The following is a 21,775-nucleotide window of genomic DNA, read 5'->3' on the forward strand; positions in this document are numbered from 1 at the left end:
TAGTTTTGAAATAAAGAAAAGGATACGGTTAATTTGATCATTTTAGAAACCGAGGGTTAATTTTTCATGAAAAGAAACGCTCACAGTTAAAATACATCTTGTTTCGTTAGAAATATTTGAGCATTTAAAAAACTTACGGTTTAGTTTTATGAAATAAACACAAGTTCCCCCCCCCCAAAAAAAAGTAAAAAACATGTCACTAAACACTATTTTTTAAATAGACAAAATCGCGACTAACATATCTATATCACATTTATTTCGTATTTTGAAAGTGTCACAAGTGAATTTCTTTTGTTATAAGTATATTTAATGTCATTTCAAGACACGAAAAAAAGTTGAAAAAATATCAAACTTAAAAGAATTCCAACGTTAGAAAAAAATATATAAGTTAAAAAGTGGGGGGTGAGCAAAGAGTCAGGGAGGAGTGTTGGGGGCTCTTGGAGGTAGAGCATGGATTGCCTTAAGTTCCCTTTAAAAAATGCCATAGTAACTGATTCATTGGGGACAAAATGTTGCCTGTTTACTTCACCCAAGTGCCCGTCATGAGAAAAAAGGGGTAGCCGACCTATCACTTTTCGATTTTTTTAAGGTTCGGTCCGCATTATAAAATGCGTTTAAAATTCGCTTCCGCTTTCCGCTAGACCGGTATCATTCAACCCAAATAAAAGGTTATTCATAGACAAAACAAGTTTTTTTTTACATCCGTTCTCTTAAATAGTACGAGCAGAATATTTGCTCACGAAAGTATGCAAATTATTTATCTCTTGTTAAATGCTAATTATGTAGTCTCTGCAGCATGCGAATGGGGTTTAGGGTATATGCATATGAGGTTTAGGTTATATGCAAATACAGCCTCAGGTGTCTCCTCCAGCTCCAGAAACCCTTCACTGCTCTCGAAAAATTATCGTCGCGTTCAATATTATTTGTTTGAAGAGAATTTTAAATTTAAGATGGTAAAAGAGAGTTAGTTAATCTGAAATCCACAATTGAACGGGCCCGTCTCTCATTAATGGTGTTCGCAAGAAGAAAATTTGAATATATTTAGAATATATACTCCTTGTAAAAGAAGGCCGTCTTCCTCGGACAACCTAGGGATGGAATTTGGGTGACAGAAGAAGACAAGATCGTCCAAAAAACCCCTTGCGTACCAAGTCAGATGTAGGTTTTAATGCAATTAGATTTGCAGTCTCACACTTTTAATACATCTTCTGTCTTCCAAACTAAAGATTCAATACACTTTTTTTTGCCTATTTAGATCATTTTTCCGTAGTTCTATATACCCTTAGTTAATTTTTGCACACTTGGAAATGGTAGTATTCCAAATTTCAGAAAAAAAAGTGTCGTTTTGGAGACATAATTTACATATTTACAAATAATATTCATTTATTGAGCTCGTTTCTAAAAAGATATACTAGTATATGATACTCCTTACCTAATTTGGCAAATAGGAACTTCACATTCATGGCTAATATCTATTGTACATTCAGCAGTTTCATTGAGAATAGCTTCGGGATAGTCTGGAGATTGAAAAAGAAACTGGACTGCTGATGCAACGGTTCCACAGGAAAATTCAACTGAAATAAAAAGAAATCTAGTGTCGATAATACTCACATATATAGTAAGATTCAACATGTTTCTTAAACAGCACAATGCTGGTTATCTTATTTCAAAATATAAATGAAAATTATCGGATATATGTTTTAAATAATATTCCAAATTTGTTTTTTCCCAGGAAATAGGAGTTCCTTCCATAAAAATTCAGCTCATGCTTTCCTGTGTGGTCAATGAACATTTAACATTGAGATATACATCTTATACAGCAAGATCAAACTACCATTCCTGGCAATTATTTTTAGTAAATATCCCGTAAAGAAACGGGATATTGCTTCAATATACCTCTCGGCTAAAAAGAGGTATTTTAATTCCAGTGGCTTTTGTGACGTACTTTTAACCAATAAACTTAGTCCTTATACGACTGTCAAAAACGGCAGCCAAAGAAAATAAACAAATCTTTTTTGGCTATTTTTTACTGAAAAAAAAAACAGGAATTTTAAACCAGTAAAGGAAATTTCACAAGTAAGGTACTTGTATGATAAACGCCCTACCGCTTAAGTTTTTAATTAAGTAAAAAAAACAAGTTTTTTTTAACTGAAAGTAAGGAGCGACATCAAAACTTAAAACGAACAGAAATTACTTCGTATATGAAAGGGGCTGCTTGCTCATCAACGCCCCACTTTTTACGCTAAAGTTTGACTCTTTCTTTCAACTCTACCTTTTAAAACAGTAAAAACTTTAGCATAAAGAGTGGGGAGTTGGGCGCGGGGCAGCCCCTTATATTTGCACAATAGGAGTGGTGTTCCGTATGCTACGGTCTAATAGGTTATTTTACAAGTATTTTTATTGTATTTGGGCAATGGTACAGCCAAATCACACTTTAAGATCAAAGCAAAAACTTGACTGTCCAATTCGTTCTTGGGTTTTAATTACGAAAGAGAGATACTTTGTGCTGCTATACACTTTTACCAACAGCCTCGTAAGATCAAACAAGAATATATTAGCCACGTCTACATTATTACTATAGCCAATTTATTATTATTTCTGTCTTATTATCATTATTATAAACAACGTATTATTACCAGCTAAAGACTATTAGCCCGCTGAACTACTTTTCTCTGCCCAGAAAGGATACTAGACTAGGTTGTAAGTCCTTATCCTGTTATGGTTTTTAGACCCCCAAATTTAGACACTTAAGAAAACTCAAAATGTCCAAGCCGGATTTGGACACACACCTATTGAAGTTCGGGTCCAATCAGATAATTAACTAATCAATGCTTTGCAACTGATACAGAACGAATTGCCGCTCCATAATAAAAGATCTTCAAAAAGGAAATTTTTCGATCAAGAGTACTTACTATTTTAGAGGAGTTCCAAAAACATAAAAAAAAGTATTTTGAAAAAGTCAGTTATATTTTAGATACATTCTTTTTTCTATTTCTCTACAACCCAACATAGAACAAAAACTTAGAACCTATTAAAAAATTTATTTAAAATATATTGGAAACTATTCATTCAATAAAAAACAAAATAGAAGTATGTAAACAGCATAAAGATTAAGATTTTTGGCTATGGAATCAGAACTTAAGCCCGCAATTTCTTGAGCACATAGCTATTTCTGTGGATTGGACACTCTCTTTCAGTTTTAGTTTGAAAATACTGCTCTTCTTTTAGTATGAAAATACTTATGTAAAAACAGATATTTTTTAAGATCTAACAGCATTTGCTACTCGATAAGAGAACAAGACAATTAAATTCAGTTTAAAAGTTAAAAGAGATGCCGTTTCCGCAACTTCTCACTAATGATCAAATACCATCTTAACGATATTTTGGTTTCTTCAAAATAATACGTTTTAGCAATGTTCAACTACTGCTCATTTCAAACACTCCTAATTTGTGCTTGCTATATTTATTGCTTTCTAAATTCATCACAATGCAGCATAGTATGGTTCAATATTCTAAAGTTTTTGAAAATTCTTTAAAAATCGTATGAATTAATAGTATATGAAAATTTCATTTAGAGAACAGACCAAATAATATATAAATATATATGAACATATATATATATATATATATATATATATATATATATATATATATATATATATATATATATATATATATATATATATATAAGAATGAAATATAATCAATATAAAAGTAATAAATAATAATGTATAAATAATATATAAATAATAATAAAAAATAATATATAATCAGTCATGAAATGCTTATAACAAAATATAAGCATCCCATGACCGTGTGCTTCCTTAAATATCCTAATAGGTTCTAAAGGCGCGTAAAATATGTTCCTGTTAGCTTGTATATGATTTCAAAAAGGTAACTATATCTTCTTTTTAGGGCACCCAGAAAGACTTTACAGACTTCTGCGTATGATAATAGATTGTAGTTTTCAGCAGCAACATCATTGATAAACACTATTTTCCTCAGGATAACACAAGTCTTTAACAAAAGGAATCGCTCCATAAATTGTGCCTTTTCAGTATGTTCCAATTGGACGCCTCCTGTGCTCACAACAATGAATTTAACCATTGCACTCGTTAAAATATAATCTACAAATAATGTGTACCAAATTATTCAACCAACAATTATAAGCTGCTCTACTTCCCAGCCATCACCCAATCGTACTATTTTACCGTTACAATTGCAGAGTTGCTAAGAAATTCTAAGCTTTGTAGATGGGTGCATTATAGCGGGGACACTATACAAAACAATCCGCATTTTTAGGTACGTTTTAGTTATACTGACTGCAACCTATAGTCAAGTTTTGTTTTTTCAAATTTTCCAAGAAATTCTGTGTTACCAAAACAAAACAGATTTTCCTCGACTGAAATCTTAACAAAAAGATATCTAAGAATTTCAAATTGGTCGTCGCTTGAGAAAATAACAGCAAACAATTAGCATATGAGAGAGGAAGAAGATATGAACAAGGAAGAAATAGAAAAGAAAGTCATTCTGCTGTTTAATTTCTTCTAGTACTTTTGTTTTTGAAGTGGAAACTGAAAATGAAAGCTCTGATTTTACCAGAAAAATATATGTTGTATTTTATTTATGGCGGGGAAACTAGTATAGTTTTTCTCAAAAGGTTGAACATGCTGGTAATTGGTGAAATTTGAAAGATGTGGCTTAATATTTTTACTTTTAATTATGTATCAGTATTGAGGGTGGTTGGTATACAAAATAGCTTGTTAATGAGCAAGCGTTATACTCTATATCTAGGAGCCTTCAATGTTGGCAAAAGCTTTAATTCTGCCATCCATGGCCACATTTTACACGATTCATGGCTGACATTCTCATGAATTCGATTTCCTGCTATCATTCTTCGAAGGAAATGCTCCATGCTCCATGTCTAGAATGGTCCGCGTCAACGTCTCAAAACTGGCAATCGCTGTTCAACAACGCTATTGTCTTTCTACAAAAAGCAGTAAAGCCGTCTTACATTTTGTCATATCAGTTTATCATTTCTAAGCCTTGACGATATATTTGAGTCTGTATAATATATCGATACCTAAATTTCCCTTTCGATATCTAATTTTCCCGAATCTCTGCATCAATTATAGAGGACAACAATACTGTTGATTTTAGTTTAATGGGTCCTGACTGAACTTTTTATCAACGACACAAAACACAAGGTAAAAAGTAAACTCACTGTCAAAATTAAAGATACCTAGACTAAACCCTACGATTCAGCTGTATTCCCGGTCCTTCTAACTGCGTCCGGCTGTAAGAACACTCGGTAAGGTCCGATATGACAAATGCAACTAATCTTTTTCTACAAGGACTAGAAGCTGAACAACTATTTATACGATACTCTCTTAAAAATTAATAAACTCACTTACTGTCATTTACTTCAAAATTGACCTTAAATCCTTTGCATTTATCCGCCTCATTACTTCTAAATTCTAGAATCAAGTCTTCCCCTTGAACCTCAAGAACTGGTGGGCTGGATGTCCCACAATAGTGCATATCTTGCAGTGATCCTCCTGAAAAATTTCATATTATATTAAAAACTCAAAAAATTTGGTAATGCATTTGTTGAAGTAACTGAATCATAAAATTAGCTAATTGGAGCTATTTAATTAAATAAACGGCCTTGGGGTATTTTGTCACGTATGTCGCAGGCCTGTTCTGTAAAAGTATGTGGACCAAGTCATTTCAACTTACGGTTTCATGCCTTGTGTTTTCAAGTACAAGTAATAACAAATACCTTTGGAAGAAAAAATTTAAGAGAAGTAAATTAAAATGCAAAGTGACAAGCCTTTTATTTCGGTAACACATCTAAAAATAATTAAATAAAGAAACAACAATTTTTTTCAACTGAAAGTACGGAGCAAACTTAAAATGAACAGAAACTAGTACGTTTATGAGCGGTTTCCCCCCTCCTCAACACCCCGCTCTTCACGCTAAAGTTTATCGGCACTTAAAAAAAAGTTACTAATTGTTCAAATCAAATAACCCTAGTGTTTCAGGAGTCGGGAGTTTTTAAAGAATTGGGATAAAATTTAAACTTTAGCGTAAAGAGCAAGGTGTTGAGGAGGAGGCACCCCCCCTCCTGTAGGTAACAATTTCTGCTCGTTTTAAGCGTTAATGCTGGTCCTTACTTTCAGTTAATTTTTTTTATTTAGTTATTTAATTTCTGATCTTTTTTCAAATAACGCCAGGATATCTGGCTCCACTTCGAAGGAAAAATCCCCCTCCCCACGGAAATATCCTCTGGAAAATTCAATCCTGGCGAAAATTTAACTCAGACAATCACCCACGCATTAAGATCTCCACGCATAAAATTGAGTCACTAAAGAGAAAGCAAGACATGTAAGGAAATTTAGCATAGGAATTCTTGCAAAATCGCCCAGTATAAGATTTCCCCTGAAAAGTTCATCCTCTGGAAACTTCTCTCTCTATGGGAAATTCTCCCCGTGCAAATAATCCAAGCAGAAATTTTTCCTTTCCTCCCAGCCTAAAATATGTAAGCATACTTCCCAATAACCAATACTATGTGTAAACAATGGGCACATTCTATAACTTAGAGACCTTTCCCATCGACTGTGGGGGGTCATGTTATCTCCAAAGACATATTTGTAGGGCCTTTCAACTATGCTGAACAAAAGAGCTATCTCAAAAGGCTGGTCGGATGACTTTGGGAAAACGTGGCTTGGGAAGGGGCGTAGTTGCCCCCCCCCCCAAATTTCTAGGTCAATTAAAAAGGACACTAGAACTTTCTATTTCCGTTACAATGAGCCCTCTACCGACGTTCTGGCTCCACTGTGTCTATATAAATACTCCTGGGGAAAACAAAGAAACAAATAAACATGCGGCTGTGATCTTTCTTCTGGCAAAAATTACAAACTTCCGTGTTTTTGCAGATAGGATCATAAAACCGTTACAGAAGGTTCTCTGATACACCAAATCTAATGGTTTGATTTTTATTAAGATTCTATAACTTTTAGCAGTGTTTAACCTTTTTTTCTAAAATAAGGCAAATTTTTTCAGGATCATAACCTTTGATGGTTAGCACTAAATTTAATAAAACTTATATATTTGGAATCAGCATAAAAATCCAATTTTTAATTGGTATCAAAATTTCTTTTTCTAGAGTTTATATAACTATTGAGCTTGGTCGCTCCTTACTTATAGTTCCTTACCACGAACTGTTTGAAGACAAATCGTGGCTTGCTTTTAATATCTTAAATTAATGAATTTTTTAAGAGTTGTATAGTAAGGACATTACACGACAGAGATACTAGATAGTGCGAATACTCCACTTCCTGTTGTGCAGACTATATTTTTAATGGGTCGCACTCTCTAGTAAAGGTATTCGTTTGGCAAGGAAAATGCAGCATATTGCTTTTTATACGAGTCTTGAAACAAGTTCCTTACATAGATTTCACGAGGAAGATACTGAAACTTTATTTCTTATTAAGAGAAGGGGGGATGGACGTTTTACGAGATGAAGGTACTTGTAAAATACAAAGAAAATAAATTTCAAGAAGAATTCCTACAAAGACAATACTGACAATAGCTAATTTCCTAACTGCAAAATAAGACCAAATAAAGCAATTTAAATATCCTCCTTTAAAAAACTACAATTATATGGTACATACATTTTTGGCTTCGATTGCTTGTGACCATGACTGCCACTACTAACGACTGCAACAGCAACATGGAATAGATGGGTACAAACACTCAAAACAAGAAAAACAATAGGGAATTTCTCAAGACATTGGGAAACAAATTAGAGTGAATGATTCGGCCCTTTGTCCAAGGGCCGTCCTCTGCAATACAAAAATATATAAGAAGAAAAAACTTGCAACAGGATAGAATGAATAAAACTAATATGAAAATGTTTTTCAAAATAGTCCCAGTATCCTTACCTCAGCGAAGTTGAACCAGGACTGAATTGAACTTCGCTGAGGTAAGGATATTGGGAATGTTTTCAAAAAAATTCATTTTAGTTTTATTGCTTTTATCCTGTTGTAATTTTTTGTATTTATGTATTGCTAAGGACAGCCATTGGACATATGGCCGAAATATTCATTTTAAGTTGTTCCCCACTGTCTTGAGAAATTCCCTATTATTTTTCTTGTTTTTGGTTTTTGGGATAGAAAGGCAGTGTGGTCTTCGTCAATATTTAATACATGGGTACCGAATGACACCTGAGGCTCTAAAGATTATACCCTAAACCCTATTTGCATATATCCTAAACTTCAATAGCATATTACAAACGGTTAATCTCATTAGCATATTATAGACTGTACATACTTAATATTCAGTAATCCCATGATCATTTTGCGAATAAATCTTTTATCTGGGTTAAATGAAACCGGTTTATATTATAAAAAATTTACTTCATTGAGTGAAAATAAGGCGTAATTTTAAATGTATTAAATTAAAAGGCGTCGAGAATAGAACTTTAATAACATTGAAATAAAAAAAATTAAAAAAGAATAAATCCAAACAAGTCATTAGAAATATTGTTTTTCTTAAAAACAAATATGAGTAGCATATGTATACAATTTTCATTCTGTATTTTAAAAATCAATAATAATATTCTATTGAACTACTTTTTTACGTTTCCAATATTTTATATGGCCACCCCCGTGGTATTTTAAGGCTGGTAATCTACAGTAGGTGGTTTATTGCATGCTTTCATCAACATTAATTGTGTGATAAAAGCTTACATCGTATTTTAAAAAAGTGAAGATGAAAGTATGTGCACATGATAAAGTTATCGTTGCGTTGAATGCTGACAAACAGAAATATTTGAACTATGAAACAGCAACTAGAGGTAACACTTTTTGAAATGTATGCGTGCGTTGTCATGACAGGGAGAGATTAGAATCCTTCGGAGTACCAAAAAGATTATACTTATATGATGGTGGATATGCGAGAGTAAAATTTCCAGAGAGATTAGTGCTCTAAGAAAAGGAAAAAATAGAACTGTTAGTTGATGACCAAGGCCAGTTTCTTGCTACTGCTGGTGGTAACACGTTATCCATTGATAGATTATATCGCCATCTTTCTGATATTAGCATTTAAATTAAAGCAAAGGGAAAAGAAAAGCCTACTGCTGCACCATATCGTAAGCCATCTCCAATCTATTTGTCGAAACTGTAATCTACTTAAAAACAATGTGGTAATAGACAATGAAATCACAAGTAAAATAAAAATGGCACACAAAATATTAATGGAACATATAAAGGTATTACTGAAAAACAAAGCTTCTTCAAACGTCATTACTATCATCGACAGTTTACCAACAGATACAGTCAGTAAACCCAATAATACCAATGATGAGATTTGTGACAAGTTTCTAGCTGAATTTATGTTAAAACTCATGTGTAACTACTAAAAAGAATTAGTGCCATGTCAAGAGAAAACATGATGAAGTATTTTATGGAAGGCATTCATCTTTTATGACGAAATTCTATAAGCGATTATTTCAATATCAATATTTTATGCATTACTTTGTCATATTTTCATTATTTTTAAGACACGCAAGCAAGTCGAACATTTAGAATGTCTATTAAAAAGTCTGAGATGTAAGAAAAGGAATTTTCAGAGACATAGGTACTACTAGCGGGTACATGGGGGATATAACAGAATCTGAGATAGGTTAATGGGGTGTTTACCTCGGTTACAGGGTGAGAACCTAAGATTTTAGAAATGTACTTTTGAGTACAACGAATTCAGCTAGCTGGTAAATTTCGAGTGTTTAAGTTACTGATTTGGTATCAAACATCTAATAAAATTAATTTAGAGCACATCCTGAGTCTTTTAGCTACCGACCAAGTATAAAAAAAATTAAAAAAAGCACTTTCGAGTACAACAAACTCAGCTAGTTCATAAATTATGTGTGCTCTACTTGCTGACTGACTACCAAAATTTGATAAAAGCCCTTTTGAGTCTAATGAACTCAACTAGTTGATAAATTTCGTGAGTTTCAACTAGCGACTGAGTATAAAAAATTTAATAAAAGCACTTTTGTGTGTTCCAAACTCAGTTAGTTGGTGTATTTCCAGTTTTCTAGTTGCTGATTGAGCAACAAAAATTTAATGAAAACACTTTTGAGTGCAACAAACTCAAGTACTTGATAAATTCCGTGGGCTTTACCTGCAGACTGGGTACTAAAAATTTATTAAAAGTAGTTTCAATCAACAAACTAAACTAGTTGATAAATTCCGAGTGTAGTAGTTACTGACTGAGTAACAAAAATTTGATAAAGCGCAAAGCAAACTCATCTAGTTAATAAATTGTTAATGTTTTAATTGCTACCAGAGTACCAAAATATTTAACGAGAAAACTTTTGAGCATAACAAACTCAACTAGATGATGATTTCCGTGTGTTTTAACTGCTGAATGGATACCAAAAATTCAGTAAAAGCACTGTTGAGTACAATTATCTCAACTAGTTGATAAATTCTGAGTCTTCTAGGTACCGACTGGATATAAAAAAATAAATAAAAGCACTTTTGAGTCTAGCAAACTCAGCTAATTGATAAATTTCGAGTGTTTACTTGCTGATTGAGTATCTAAAGTTTAATAAAAGCACTTTTGGGTACAACAAACTCAGCTAGTTAGTAAATTCCAATTGTTTTAGTTAACAACTAACAACTTCCTTTGTTACTTTGTGTGTCAATGTCCTTTTTATTTTACTTGTGATGTCATTGTCTATTACCACATTTTTTGCGTAAATTGTAGTTTTGGCAAATAGATAATATATAGCTTATAATATTGGTGCAACAGAATGTCTTTCTTTTCCCCTCTGCTTTCATTTGAATGCTAATATCAGTAAGACACCTATATGATCTATCAGTTGGTAACGTTTTACCATCAGCAGTAGCAAGAAATTGGTCTTCGTCATCATCTAATAGTTTTATGTTTGTATTCTTTTAGAACACTAACCTCTCTAAAACTGTTGCTCTTGGATATCCACCATCATACGAGTTAAATCTTTTCGATACTCCTTAGGATTCTAATCTTTCACTGTCATGACAACGCACGCATACTTTTCCAATATTGTCACCACTAATAATTATTATATAGTTCAAGTATTGGTCTTTATCAGCATTCAACGCAACGATGACTTTATCATGTGCACACATCTTAATCTTCACATTTTTTAAAATATGATGTAAGTGTTTATCCCTCAGTGCGCAATAAATATTGATTTAACTATAGAGTAAACCATCAAATGCTGATTACCGGCCATCGAGTACCACGGGGGTGGTCAAAAAAAATATTGGAAACATAACAAAGTAGTTCAATGATATATTCTTATTGAAATAATGGCTCGTGTAATACTACATATTTACATAAAAAACTGAAATGGCTTAATAAAGTATTCCACAAGAACAAAAGTGCACATTCAAACATAATATCACCAGATGATTTTTTCAAGCCAATAACAAAAGAAATTCGCTTGTAATATTTTTGAAATACAAAATAAAAATGGTATACATATGATACTCACGATTTTTGTTTTTGAAAACAGTACTTTTTTATTTTTATTTTGTGTATATCAATGCTATTAAACTTATATTCTCGACACCTTTTAATACAATACACTTACAATTCCGCTTTATATTCATACAGTTAAGTAAAATTTTGATAATATAAACGGATTTCATTCAACCCAGATAAAAATTTACTCATAGAATTGCCATGGGATTACTGAATGTTAAGTTTGTAACGTCTTTAATATGCTAACGTGATGTACCGTCTGTAATTTGCTAAAGATTTTGAATTAAAGTGGAATAGTTGTGGGCAAGTCAAGTCTTGGCTAATTGTAGAAAAAGCAAGACAGATAGTCCAATTAAGTGAGCATCAAGTCATGGCAAATATTCTGCATTTTTCTTCCCAAACAAATACCTTTACTACATTAAGAATATAGTCTACAAAACAGGCAGAGGAGTATCCACACTATCCAGTATCTCTGCTGTGTAATGTCCTTACTATACAGTAATGTCCTTACTAGTAGTAGTAGTAGTAGTAGGAGACAGGTTTAATAGCAAAAACTTGACAGCTATCTCTGATTTGTGTTTCTTTACAACATATTCAAAATCAAACTATACTTGTAAATATAAATCAAACTATAAATATTAACTCTTATTGCACATTTTGACGAAAACCGGACGAAAGAATTACCGTATCGGTTTGTTTTTGCTTTAACGGGAACAAACTCATCTTGCTTTCTCGCTCTTGATGGTAGAGGTTGATCAGGTAGAATGTCACGGTGCTGAGATTTAGAAAGCAAGAACTTACTAAAACTCATTATCAGTGTGCCGTACCAATTTTGGAGTGACGGGAGTCCTAGTAATTCCAGAGCCTTTTCGTAGGGGATGTCACGGCGGCCCAAGATGATCGATACCGCTCGCAATTGAACCGATTCAAGCTCCTGACAAAGATACACTGTTCTAAGGGCTGAGGGCACCCAAACAGGGCACGCATATTGCAGAATGGGGCGGACATACGCTATTTATTCATACTTAATACTCTCTGTGTTCGCACTGAACGCATACCGTTTAAAGTCTGTATACTAGCGTTTGCACTTTTAACCACGTTTTCAATATGTGCGGCAAAGCTGAAGTCATTGGAAGAAGTAACTCCAAGGATCTTGATATTGTTTGTTAGAAGGAATGGAAAATTTGGCTCCATAACATCACTTATTAGAGGATTAAAACACACTATCTTCGACTTGTTCACATTAATCTCAAGATTTAGCTCCGCGCACTCTTTTGTGAAAACACTGAAAAAATTTGAACTGAATTGTGGCGTCACAACTCCATTTTGTACTAAATATTTCAGGATAAATGACAGGTCGTCCACGAACTTGTAGTGGTCATCATAGTCAGTTATGAGGAAGTTAATTACAGACAAGAATACAATAGCTGCAAGCTTAGTGCCTTGAGGGGCTCCACAGGTGGATGAGAACCATTTGGAATTACTATCACTTTCGTAGAGAGAAAACACGCGATGCATCCTCTGACCGAGAGAGTCCCACATGAGCGTAAGAGTCTTTTTCTTAGCCCCCATTAGCTTGGGATTAAGGGCAGCTACGATGTAATTGATTAAATCAAATACCTCTCGGAAATCTATGGTACCAAAGTCTAAAAACTGTGACCTTTTCCGACCAACTTGAAGAGACTATCGTACATCCGCTCTAGGTACACTGAGGTATTACAGTCTTTCAGTCCACCGTATTGTCTCTGGTCGATAGATCCCTTGATTTGATCAAGTAAGACCCTCATGATAAAGGTTTGGGCCACTTTTGCCAGGCATGGTGTTTGCAAAATAGGTCTAAGCTCGTCACAACTCTTAGGGTTGGTAACATTCGAAATTATTCTAACGTAAGCTTTCTTCCAAATAGCTGAAAAGATCCCTATACGAAAGCAAAGGCTTATCAGCACTAAGAGTGGTTTCGCAATGAAAGGGGAGTATTCTCGAATAAGTTTGGGTGGAAGTTCGTCTGGATAAGCTGAACAGTTTACTTTAACCTTCATCAGGGTGTTATAGGTTGTCATCTCGTCGAAAACAACTTCACCTTTATCTGCGCAGGAGTCAAGTATTTCAGACTTGTGGGCTTGTGTGGGATAAGGAAATGAGGTTCAGATGCGGGTGAAATATTGATTAACCTCATCAGCAGTTGTGTAAGTCCCGTAAGGGTGGCTTATTTTTATGCTGTTATGAATGGACTTGCCAGTGATTTGCTTGACCGCTCTGTGCCATTTTTGGGACTAGTGTGCCTAAGACTGTCCGAAAATTTCTCATGCTCGTAATCTTTCTTCGCACTTCTCGTGAAAGAGGTAATGTGATTTTGCAATTTTTCTCGCATTTTGCAAATCCCCTTCTTGGAAAAGCTTGCAGTTTTTTCGGATTATTTTCTTGAATTGGGGGGTTATCCAGGGTTTATCACTTTCACATCTAGTAAAAGTCTTTTCAGGAAAAAACTCAAGGTATTTGGCATGGGCTTCTGTAAAAGGGTAAGTAGCTATCCATCTACCATAGGTGCTAATTGCTGAATCCGTAAGTGGACGGTACTTGACACGCTTAATTTTAGGCTTGGGTATTGAAGCGGCAGCTGACCAGAGCACAACATTGTGATCAGAACAGGCAAGCGGCCCAAGGGATTCAGGGTTTGGTAATATGTCTCACAGTTGGTCAGGATTAAACCAATTATGCTGCTGAATTCATGTGTTGGGAAATTTACAACCTGCTTGAGGGAAAGGCATGATGCTAGCCAGCCTTTCTTGGTTAAAGTCCCCAGCCAGAATAATAGCAGGATTTCTTTAAAAAAAAAAACACGAAGGTGGTCGACAGTCTTTTGGAGGTATTTGACAAGATCATGGCGGTTTTCAGCACTTTCAGGGTAGTAGATTGAAGCAAAGATGATGCATGAGTAAGCAGAGAGCATGGCTGATGGTTTGCACCAAACCCACACAGCCTTATGTTCATTGCTTTCGAGTTCACGTAGCTCCTTCATAGGGATATCTTCACGTACGTAAAGAGCGAGGCGTCGAGGAGGGGACAACCCCTTGCATATACGGAATAATTTCTGCTCGTTTTAAGTTTTAATGTCACTCCTTATTTTCAGTTAAAAAAAAACTTATTTAAAAAAAATAATGTTTGAACATTTTGGAATAATGCATGTTTTGATTTTGGCCAACTGTACATAAATAATTAAAACGAAAGTTTGTGAATTAATTTTTAGTTTTGGCTAAACGGTTATTGCATAGTTTTTGATTGGACGATTTTGATAAAAGAAGGGTGAGGGGGGAGAGGAGGCCTAGTTGCACTTCAACTTTTGGTTCCTTAAAAAGGCAACTAGAACTTTTTATTTTTTTGAGAACGTTTTTATTAGTAATAAATATATGTAACTTACCAATTAACTTACGTAGCAAACTTCTATATTTGTATATTTTTATTGCGCATATCAGGGGGTTCGCCCCTTCTTCAATGCCTTGCTCTTTACACTAAAGCTTTATTTTGTCCCAGTTCTTTAATAATGACCCCCTGAATCACAAAGGCCGTAGAATAAATAGTTGAAATTACTAAAAATGCTTTAGCGTGAAGAGCGAGGTATTGAGGAGGAGACCAACCACTTTATATACGTAATATTTTCTGTTTGTTTTCAGTTTTAATGCTGCTCCATACTTCAAGTTAAGAAAGCTTTTTTTTCATTTTCTCATTTTTTTGTTTAAGTAATGCTAGAAAATCCTGCACCCCAGTCATGAAAATTCTCGTCCCTTATGAAAAAATCCGCCATGGAAAGATCTTCCCACGTAACCCCCTCCTTTCACCGTGAAAAAGCACCCCTGAAAACGTCTGTACACGGTCCAATAACCATTATTATATGTAAGCCATGGCCAAAGTTTGTAACTTGCAGCCCCTCCCCTGGGGACTGTGGGAGATTGAGTCGTCCCCAAAGACACAGTTATTAGGTTTTTTGACTATGCTGAACAAAAAGGCTATCTCAAAATTTTCATCTGTTGACATTGGGAAACAAATGAGTGCAGGAGGGGACATGGGTGCCCTCTAATTTTTTTGGTCCCTTGAAAAGGGAACTAGAAAATTTAATTTCCGTTAGAATGAGCCCTCTCGCGTATTTTTACTACGACTGGGTCGATACGATAACCCCTGGGGAAAATAACAAAAAAAAAAAAACAAATAAACACACATCCGTGATCTGGCTTCTAACAAAAAAAAAAAATACAAAGTTCCACCTTTCTGAAGATAGGAACTTGAAAATTCTACAGTAGGGTTCTCTGATACGTTGAATCTGATGGTCCGATTTTCGTTAGTAATCTAGGAATTTTAGGGGGGCTTTCTCCAATTTTCTAAAATAAGGCAAATTTTCTAAGATTCGTAACTTGTGATGGGTAAGACTAAACTTGATGAAACATATATTTAAAATCAGCATTAAAATGCGAATATTTTGATGTAACTATTGGTGTTTGATGTAACATTCTATTTTTACTATTGAGCCGAGCGCCTTACAGCCTTATTACAGTTCGTTACAACGAATTTGATGACAAGCCACACTTCTTCTATCAAACAGTTCGTGTTCACGAACTGTAAGAAAGAAGTGACCCGGCTCAATAATAACAGAAACTCTAGAAAAAGGAGTTTTGATACCAATGGATATATCAAAAGAATCAGGCTTTTATACTAATTTTAAATATATTAGTTTCATTAAATTTATTGGAAACAATCAAAGCTTAAGATACGAAAAAATGTGCATGATGTTTGAAAAAATCGGTAATACCCCTAAAAGTCATAAGAGTCTTAATAAAAATCAAACCATTTGATTCAGTGTATCAGAGACCCTTACTGTAAAGGTTTTGAGACCCTATCTGCAAAAACGTGGAATTTCGTATTTTTTGCTTGAAGAATAATCACTGATGTATGTTTTTTTTTTCTAAGGAGTAATTATAAGGACACAGAACATCAGGACCCTCTTGAAAGTCAAACCGATTATCTTCATGGTTGTATTTTGGAGAAAACACATGCTGAACCATTCTTTCAAGCAGTTTACCTAAAACTAAACATGCTGTTATTGGGTGATGTTAATCTCGGAAATTGAAATGCTTATGTAACACATGCAACAGAACCCTCAAATAGCGCTTTGGCCACATATTGTTGGGTGATGAAAGCATGGAATAAAAGTATATTTCTATAGAATAATCCTAAGATAGTATATTGTTCTTAATATGACTAGGCTTGGCTTAGAATGCAAACTACATAATTTACAGTCCTCAACCCTCGGCTGTTGGGGGGTGGCATGGCATCTCCAAGGGCATATTTATTGTACTTTTTGACTGTTTTGAACAAATGGCTTTCTTTTCAAAATTATGATCAGTGTATAGGGAAGAGGGCACCAGAAACAAGGCAATAGGGCTGGTTGCCGTCCGGTTACTTTTCAACATACCCCTAAAAATGCCTGAAACTTTAGTCTTAATACCCTCAGTCGTTCCTTAGGTAATGCTGATACGGCCTTTGCATAACCAGTACACAAATAGTGTGTTTTGACTAAGTTCAACATCCTTCTCAGTATTAATTTAAAGTTTCTCCTTATTGTCACAAATGTTTTGAAGACCAAGGAGTAAACATGCCCTTCTCCAAATAGGAAACCTTATATACTACAGTTTGCACCTTGGAAAAATTAGATCGCTTGCCCCGAGGACTATAGAGGATATGTCAACCTTAGAAACATAGTTATTTGACCTTTGGACTATTTTTAACAAAAAGATATCTCAAAATTTCAATAGGATGTTTCTGGAGAAAAGGATAGTGGGAGGGGGCTGGTCAACCTCCGATAACTTTTGACTCTCAAAAAGGGAGCCGACGTATAATCTGGAATCGAATCAGCCCCCTGCGAAATTTTTGCGACCATGTCCTCCTTATTAAGTGGCTCTGCGAAAAGAAAAAAGAATATTATAGTGAAGCCTTTTGGGTCTTTACTATAGGCAACTTAGAGGTCTGTCTTCGATTCGACTAATGAACATATATTCTTGATAATTTTTGTGGTTCAGATAGTTCTTTAGAGAGTTTAAATAGCTACATTAACCTCTTTCGAGGTTAATGTATAAAAGAACAAAAAGCTCTCCACTTTACCCACTCAACTTAACACCTAATATCAGCGGTTAATATTTACCATTAAACTCGTTTCTTATTCCAGTAATTCCACCGCAAAGAGATATCTTATATCTTATGATAATAAAAGCAAAATAATAAGAGGAAAAACTGGATATAATGTTCAGTTATTTGGATATGTTAATGTAGATAAAACGCTTACAGTAATTTTTAAATTAGGTTTTTAAATATTGAAGTTCTTGAAATTTTTCGTATCAGAGAGACATGCCATATTGTCTATGAATATAAGCAGATTGAGCGCAGAATCAGGTAATTTGACAACATCATCCCCTCTGACATTTCAAATTCTGGCAATTCTGACAATTCAGGCAAATTTAATAGGTCCGAGTTTTGATATTTGTGATTTTTGCAAAGGCTACCAAAGTCTATTATTAAACTTTTTAAGTCAGCTTAGACATTGCACGGGAAATTATGTAATTTACACCAATATAAAAACCGAAAAAATAGCAGGTGTTACAAGATAATTTCTGTTTCACATCGTTATGTTTCGTGTCCATCTATTACTCAACTTAAGTGATTGACTTACACTGAAAATGGCATGGATAAAGACTTATTCGGTCATCTCAAACAGGATATGTGTCTGAAAACTCATCGGAGCATTGAAAATTGAAGAAGTGTCTCAAGTACAAAAATTTACCTTTAACTTTTGTTTCTTTTTAGCTTTAATTAATGGTCAAGGCTATACCAACGACGCTCTATTTAAGGCTTTAAGCCACAAAGTAGGCATCATTAATGTTTTGTATACGATTTATATGAATATTAAACAAAAAAAAAAGTTTTTTTTAACTGCAAGTAAGGAGCGAAATTGAAACTTAAAACAAACAGAAATTATTCCGTATATAAAAGGAGGTGTCCCCTCCTCAACGCCTCCCTCTGTACGCTAAAGTTTTTTATTGTTTTAAAAACTAGAACTGTGACCAAGAGTCAAACTTTAGCGTAAAGAGTTCATTATGTTCATTGTATTCAAGTTCATTCTCCATACTTAACAAAACAATACGTGTTTTTCAGGAACGTTTGTTTTTGATGATCAAAAAGCTGTTTTTACTCGGCCGACTTTGCCTGAAAAAGCCATAATGAAGACAAGGCTTTATAAATCTCCTAATGACTAGCAGAAACAATAAGGCTACTGTAACAGAAGAGATCTGTTAAGGGCTAATTTGAAAATTTATATTTATACCTAATTGCTTTCAATAAATTTGACTTGATATTTATTGCAAATTTATTGCAATAAATTTGCACATTCCCGCAGAGTGCACTTTTGGTTATTTCCCCCATTTTTTAAATGAAAAAGTGCCTTTCCAATAAAATGACCTAAAAGGGTGTTTTTAAACCTAGACAGGAGGAAAAAACGAAGGGGGCAAGGCCGACCCTTCCCCTCAATTACTGCAGTTAGAACTAGCACATAGGTTTCATAACAGGGTGAAATTTGAAAATTCAATTCCAAATTCTTGATTATTCAAGCTTAATCTTTGGTAGATTTTTAGTTGTAAAGTTTTTAGTTTTAGTTGATTTGTTTTTGCAATAATCTTTTACTTTTAAAATAAGTAGGCGATTTATAAGGCTTACTAAGAAGGTCTGGAGCGGGAGTATATGTGAGGGGTACTTATAAACCTCCAGTTAAGGGGTTTGGACCATAATTATTGCAATGGTACTGTTTTATGCTTCCAAATTCTTTCACTTAAGAAGTGGTACCAAAAAGTGCCGTTTTTAGTGCTTTATGGCACTTTTGGATGGTAATATTGATATGAAGCACGTAGATATGAGTAAAAGGTTTAAAAAGAGCCTTCCTGGGACATACTTTAAAATTTGAGAGCATCACTTTTGCAAAAATAGTGAATTATCTGAAAAGTAATCATAAGAAAGAACAAACAATGATTGAAAGAAAAAAAAATCAAAGCTGGAGTCGAACGCATGATAATATAATTGAAGTCCAGTGCCCTACTAACAGAACCCAGCCTATATTAATATAATTTAACTTATTGGTATTTGTAGCTTTAACTGTGCAGCTTATTAAGGGGCCCTGGAGAAGGAATTTTTGGGTGGTGATCTTGCATACCTCTAGTTAAGGATTTTGGACAATGATTATTATAATAATACCGTTCTATACTTCCAAGATTTTCCACTTAAGAAATGGCATCAAAAATGTTCTTTTCAGCGTTATATCTCACTTACGAATGGTAGAATTGATAATAAAAAAAAAAAAATTAGATGTGAGCACAAGTTTTCAAATGATCCATTAAATATCACGCTAAAAAGTTCATGTAGCCCACTAGCCCCAGCTTTTCTTCTTGAGACAAAACACCAAAAGTGCCGTTTTTAAGTGCCTTTTGAAACTTGAAGATGTTAGAGTCTATAGGAAGAACGTAGATGTGAGCAAAATGTTTTATATAAGCTATCAAAGATCTATCTAAGAAGTTATGGTAGCTCATAAGCCTCACCCCTCGAGAAACGGCATAAAAAGTGCCTTTTTTCGTGCCATATGGTACTCGAAGATGGCAGAATTTATATAAACCACATACGTCTGAGAAATAGCTTTTGAGTGACCTCTTCAGCATATCTCTATGATGTTCTAGTAACCCGCTAGGCCTGGAAAAAAGAAGAAAAAAAGGGCATTTTAATATTTTTTAACTTTTATTTACTATGGGCTGTGGGTCACTCTTTACTAAGTTGCAGCTAATGCTTTGACCTTGACAAAGAGTTCATTTCAAATTCCCCCAGAAACTAGTTAACATTGAAATCTATGAAATCTAATAGATGGTATAATTTTTAAAACCTATTCAATATAAGCAATAGCTTTTAATTGAGCCATTAAACGTCTATCTACGGTGGTGCGGTAACCTGCTAATGTTTCAGAACCTTGCTGGCGAGCAGACGATTAATGAAACTTACTAGGGGGGCTAGGAGGGGGGTTTACTGGTGGGGCTCTTGTAAACCTCCACTTAAGGGTCCTAGAACGCAACTATTATAATAATACTTGTTTTTTACTTCAGCTTTTCCACTTGAGAAGTGGCACCAAAAGTGTTGTTTTCAGTGCTATATCGCACTTACGAATGGTACAATTGAATAAAAAAGCACGTATATATGAGCAACAGCTTTCAAATGAGTCATTAGACATCACTCTTATAAGTTCTGCTAGCCCAAGAGCCCCAGATTTTTCACTTGAGAAACGGTACAAAAAGTGCCGTTTTTAGTGCCATTTGGAACTTGTTGATGGTGGATTTTATATGAAGAACGTGCCATAAGACACTTGCAGATGGTGGATTTCATACAAAACACGTAGATATGAGGAATAGCTTTTGAATGAGCATAAAGGTTCTCTTGTGATGTTCTGGTAGCCTGCTAGGCGTGCTGACAAAAAAAAAAAAAAAAAAAAAAAAAAAAAAAAAAAAAAAAAAAAAAAAAACGGGAGACAGATCAGTGCTACCGATACAAAAAGAGTGACTTTCCTTGTTGTTCAAGAAGTGGGACTGTAATTTCCCTGTGTAAGGTTTTCACTCATGCTGATTCCAATGGTTCTCTTTTCATTTTGATCTGACGTCATTTTCTAGGGGTTTGAAACTAATTAAAAATCACCATTATTTTCTTTCTGCAATAAACTTTTACTTTTAAGACTAACCAAAATAATAGTTACCATTCCTGAGTCAATGTCAGATGGCGGTTTTTATCACTACGCATTTTCTTAAAATGCGTTTTTTAATTTTGGTCACTACAGGCTGTGGTTCGCTCTTTACTAGGTTATAGCCACCGTTGCAACCATGAAAACTGGATGCTACTTGATATTTTTTTGAAGCAAACTCTTTCAAGTTGCAAGCGAGGGATCATTCATAAAAATCAGAAAAAGAATGTTTGTATAAAACCTTCTAATTCAATGATGGTCTCTGCAAAACAGTTTACAGCGCTCTACTCACCAACTGGAGACCACGGAATCGAATGGGGAGGAAAAACGCTCCTGGACTTAGATTATGCTGATGATTTAAGCATATTAGGTGAAAGTGTGAGCAAAATGAATGAATTTTTAGAGGTTTTGCGAGTTCAGGGTGCTAGAATAGGC

The 21,775-nt window shown here is 34.4% G+C and overlaps 1 protein-coding gene across 1 annotated transcript in view; it reads right to left on the reverse strand.

Annotated features, from left to right (window-relative positions):
* Window positions 1-21,775, reverse strand: part of LOC136033283 (dorsal-ventral patterning tolloid-like protein 1) — a 120,309-nt gene that overhangs the window by 23,638 nt on the left and 74,896 nt on the right. The window contains exons 5-6 of the mRNA XM_065714045.1: window positions 5,415-5,558; window positions 1,433-1,574 (exon numbers count right to left, since the gene is read on the reverse strand). Of these exons, the coding sequence (XP_065570117.1) occupies window positions 1,433-1,574; window positions 5,415-5,558 (286 nt within the window). The remainder of the gene's footprint in view (window positions 1-1,432; window positions 1,575-5,414; window positions 5,559-21,775) is intronic.

The sequence above is a fragment of the Artemia franciscana genome, chromosome 1 (assembly GCF_032884065.1).
Source record: "Artemia franciscana chromosome 1, ASM3288406v1, whole genome shotgun sequence".
Taxonomy (NCBI): Eukaryota; Metazoa; Arthropoda; class Branchiopoda; order Anostraca; family Artemiidae; genus Artemia; species Artemia franciscana.